A 5,200-nucleotide genomic window follows, 5' to 3' on the forward strand; every position below is an offset into this window, starting at 1 on the left:
ACTGTACCACATGCAACGAGTACGCTCATGAACAGCAAAAGGAAACCATGATGTCACACGAACTGCCCACAAGGGCCTGGCAAATCGTCAGCATGGACTTATTCAGCCACAGACAAAAGGACTATCTTCTCATCGTTGATCACTACTCTGACTTTTGGGAAATTGAACTGCACCCTGACTTGTCTGCAGAGACGGTCATAAAGCACTGCAAGGCGCAGTTTGCAAGGCAAGGTCAGCCTGACAAGGTAATCACGGACAATGGGCCCACAATTCACTGCACAGTTCAAGCGTTTCGCCTCAGAATGGGAGTTTGACCACGTGACCTCTTCTCCAAGACACCCAAAAGCAAATGGCAAGGCAGAATCAGCTGTCAAGATTGCAAAAAACCTGTTAAGCAGGGCCTTGCGCGACAGCAACGACCCATGGAAAGCGATCTTACAGTGGAGGAACACACCCACTGAAAACATGGACAGCAGCCCAGCACAACGCCTTCTGTCCAGACGTCTGAAGACTACCATCCCCGTAGCTAACAAGCTACTTGAGCCCTGCGTCATGGTTGGCGTCACAGACAAACTGCGTCACAGAAAGCAGCTCGCTAAGTGCTTCTACGACCGGACTGCTCGGGACCTACCAGAGCTGGAGGTGGGTGAAACGATAAGGATGAAACCGCTGCCGGGAGACCACACAGGACTTTGGAGGCTGGGCACAAGCCTGCAGAGAGTTGCACCACGTTCTTACCTGGTGGATGTTGGTGGCTCCCTCTATTGTCGCAATCGGGTGGATCTGCGCGTAGCAGAGCAGACAAACAAACCAGAACACGCCATACACTCACCTAGATGAGCTGGATCACAGTCCAGGCCTAAGGGTAAGGGGTGCAGAATTGAGACATGGGCCAACTGAAGGTGAGGCTTCTACCCCACCAAGCTCTCCAGCTCGTGCCCCTAATCCTACCCCTGTCAGAGCCAATACTTACTCACGGGTGGGTTGGCTGTGCAAGCCACCGGACAGGCTTACTCTGTAAGCAAGGGACTGTTAACTTGCCCTCGGTTAATTAAAATCTATATTTGTTCTTAAATAATTATATTGAAATTAAAAAAGGAAGATGACAACTGAAGTAAAAAAGAAATGGAATGCTTTTTCTATTGTTATGACCTGACTGTTAAGAATTTAATGTTATGCCTTTATGTTTGCACTTTCTATTGAAAAGGATGATGTTACGGATCCCCGGACTCCAGTTGTAGCCATTCGTACAATGCACAAACAAGGCTATTGAACCTGGCATTGGTGTCTGTCGTTATTCCTTTATCTAACATATCATACTGAAACAATTTGCCTGAAAATAAACACCAGAAGGTCCCATCATCACCGCAGGTGCATCCTAAATGGCGAGTTCTCTATTCAAAGCTGCTTCAAATAATCGGAACTGGCGTTCTTTTATCAATATGATACATTTGTAACCTCTTAACAAAGTGTTGGGTGCACATAATTCAACATGAAAAATAATTTCCCAACACTGCACGTTGGTGTGAAGACTATAATTGATAAGCTAGACAGACAGACACTGTATTGTTTATTAGCAATATGTCTCCTCTTTGCACACATCACCATTTGGTCCATGCTCTGCTTGAGGCCTAGACCAGAGGATGATCTTTGCCCAAGTCAGAGGATGTACTCTCTAAATATATGACTCTGGTCCAAGTCCACGGCCCTATATAGTCTGTTTCCATGGTGACCAGACAGACAGAGGAGCTGTAGATGGGGTTTATTTATCCCATAGCAGCACACATGGTTCTCCTCCTACTGCTGTGACTCAGAGTTAGTCATGATGACAAACTGTCAATGACGTATGAGGTTATAAATGACCAATTAATAATCTAATATGATGCAACCTAATGCAAAACAAAAACACAAGATTTGTGAGATTTAAGATATTTGAACAGAGTTAGAGAAGTAATTACGTTTTTTTGGCTTTATTTCCTTGTGAGCAACCAGTAGTTGTTAGTATGCATGTGAACTACCAGTAGTTGTTAGTATGCATGTGAGCAACCAGTAGTTGTTAGAAAAAGAGGGAAACGAAGCGGTCTTCTGGTCAGACTCCGGAGACGGGCACACCGTGCACCACTCCCTAGCATTCTTCTTGCCAATGTCCAGTCTCTTGACAACAAGGTTGATGAAATCCGAGCAAGGGTAGCATTCCAGAGGGACATCAGAGACTGTAACGTTCTCTGCTTCACGGAAACATGGCTAACTGGAGAGACGCTATCCGAAGCGGTGCAGCCAGCGGGTTTCTCCACGCATCGCGCCGACAGAAACAAACATCTTTCTGGTAAGAAGAGGGGCGGGGGCGTATGCCTTATGACTAACGTGACATGGTGTGATGAAAGAAACATACAGGAACTCAAATCCTTCTGTTCACCTGATTTAGAATTCCTCACAATCAAATGTAGACCGCATTATCTACCAAGAGAATTCTCTTCGATTATAATCACAGCCGTATATATCCCCCCCAAGCAGACACATCGATGGCTCTGAACGAATTTTATTTAACTCTCTGCAAACTGGAAACGATTTATCCGGAGGCTGCATTCATTGTAGCTGGGGATTTTAACAAGGCTAATATGAAAACAAGACTCCCTAAATTTTATCAGCATATCGATTGCGCAACCAGGGGTGGAAAGACCCTGGATCATTGTTACTCTAACTTCCGCGACGCATATAAGGCCCTGCCCCGCCCCCTTTCGGAAAAGCTGACCACGACTCCATTTTGTTGATCCCTGCCTACAGACAGAAACTAAAACAAGAAGCTCCCACGCTGAGGTCTGTCCAACGCTGGTCTGACCAAGCTGACTCCACACTCCAAGACTGCTTCCATCACGTGGACTGGGAGATGTTTCAGATTGCGTCAGACAACAACATTGACGAATACGCTGATTCGGTGTGCGAGTTCATTAGAACGTGCGTTGAAGATGTCGTTCCCATAGCAACGATTAAAACATTCCCTAACCAGAAACCGTGGATTGATGGCAGCATTCGTGTGAAACTGAAGGCGCGAACCACTGCTTTTAATCAGGGCAAGGTGTCTGGTAACATGACTGAATACAAACAGTGCAGCTATTCCCTCCGCAAGGCTATCAAACAAGCTAAGCGCCAGTACAGAGACAAAGTAGAATCTCAATTCAACGGCTCAGACACAAGAGGCATGTGGCAGGGTCTACAGTCAATCACGGACTACAGGAAGAAACCCAGCCCAGTCACGGACCAGGATGTCTTGCTCCCAGGCAGACTAAATAACTTTTTTGCCCGCTTTGAGGACAATACAGTGCCACTGACACGGCCTGCAACGAAAACATGCGGTCTCTCCTTCACTGCAGCCGAAGTGAGTAAGACATTTAAACGTGTTAACCCTCGCAAGGCTGCAGGCCCAGACGGCATCCCCAGCCGCGCCCTCAGAGCATGCGCAGACCAGCTGGCCGGTGTGTTTACGGACATATTCAATCAATCCCTATACCAGTCTGCTGTTCCTACATGCTTCAAGAGGGCCACCATTGTTCCTGTTCCCAAGAAAGCTAAGGTAACTGAGCTAAACGACTACCGCCCCGTAGCACTCATATCCGTCATCATGAAGTGCTTTGAGAGACTAGTCAAGGGCCATATCACCTCCACCCTACCTGACACCCTAGACCCACTCCAATTTGCTTACCGCCCAAATAGGTCCACAGACGATGCAATCTCAACCACACTGCACACTGCCCTAACCCATCTGGACAAGAGGAATACCTATGTGAGAATGCTGTTCATCGACTACAGCTCGGCATTCAACACCATAGTACCCTCCAAGCTCGTCATCAAGCTCGAGACCCTGGGTCTCGACCCCGCCCTGTGCAACTGGGTACTGGACTTCCTGACGGGCCGCCCCCAGGTGGTGAGGGTAGGCAACAACATCTCCTCCCCGCTGATCCTCAACACTGGGGCCCCACAAGGGTGCGTTCTGAGCCCTCTCCTGTACTCCCTGTTCACCCACGACTGCGTGGCCACGCACGCCTCCAACTTAATCATCAAGTTTGCGGACGACACAACAGTGGTAGGCTTGATTACCAACAACGACGAGACGGCCTACAGGGAGGAGGTGAGGGCCCTCGGAGTGTGGTGTCAGGAAAATAACCTCACACTCAACGTCAACAAAACTAAGGAGATGATTGTGGACTTCAGGAAACAGCAGAGGGAACACCCCCCCATCCACATCGATGGAACAGTAGTGGAGAGGGTAGCAAGTTTTAAGTTCCTCGGCATACACATCACAGACAAACTGAATTGGTCCACTCACACAGACAGCATCGTGAGGAAGGCGCAGCAGCGCCTCTTCAACCTCAGGAGGCTGAAGAAATTCGGCTTGTCACCAAAAGCACTCACAAACTTCTACAGATGCACAATCGAGAGCATCCTGGCGGGCTGTATCACCACCTGGTATGGCAACTGCACCGCCCTCAACCGTAAGGCTCTCCAGAGGGTAGTGAGGTCTGCACAACGCATCACCGGGGGCAAACTACCTGCCCTCCAGGACACCTACACCACCCGATGCTACAGGAAGGCCATAAAGATCATCAAGGACATCAACCACCCGAGCCACTGCCTGTTCACCCCGCTGTCATCCAGAAGGCGAGGTCAGTACAGGTGCATCAAAGCTGGGACCGAGAGACTGAAAAACAGCTTCTATCTCAAGGCCATCAGACTGTTAAACAGCCACCACTAACATTGAGTGGCTACTGCCAACACACTGTCAATGACACTGACTCAACTCCAGCCACTTTAATAATGGGAATTGATGGGAAATGATGTAAATATATCACTAGCCACTTTAAACAATGCTACCTTATATAATGTTACTTACCCTACATTATTCATCTCATATGCATACGTAGATACTGTACTCTATATCATCGACTGCATCCTTATGTAATACATGTATCACTAGCCACTTTAACTATGCCACTTGGTTTACATACTCATCTCATATGTATATACTGTACTCGATATCATCTACTGTATCTTGCCTATGCTGCTCTGTACCATCACTCATTCATATATCCTTATGTACATATTCTTTATCCCCTTACACTGTGTATAAGACAGTAGTTTTTTGGAATTGTTAGTTAGATTACTTGTTCATATTACTGCATTGTCGGAATTAGAAGCACAAGCA

General features: G+C 47.4%; 1 protein-coding gene across 1 annotated transcript in view; it reads left to right on the forward strand.

Annotated features, from left to right (window-relative positions):
• The first annotated feature begins 258 nt into the window (after positions 1-258).
• Positions 259-5,200, forward strand: part of LOC112266346 (rho GTPase-activating protein 20) — a 12,726-nt gene continuing 7,784 nt past the window's right edge. Inside the window, exon 1 of the mRNA XM_042324983.1 lies at positions 259-751. Coding sequence (XP_042180917.1) covers positions 259-751 — 493 coding nt within the window. The remainder of the gene's footprint in view (positions 752-5,200) is intronic.

The sequence above is a fragment of the Oncorhynchus tshawytscha genome, linkage group LG07, assembly GCF_018296145.1.
Source record: "Oncorhynchus tshawytscha isolate Ot180627B linkage group LG07, Otsh_v2.0, whole genome shotgun sequence".
In the NCBI taxonomy this organism is placed as follows: Eukaryota; Metazoa; Chordata; class Actinopteri; order Salmoniformes; family Salmonidae; genus Oncorhynchus; species Oncorhynchus tshawytscha.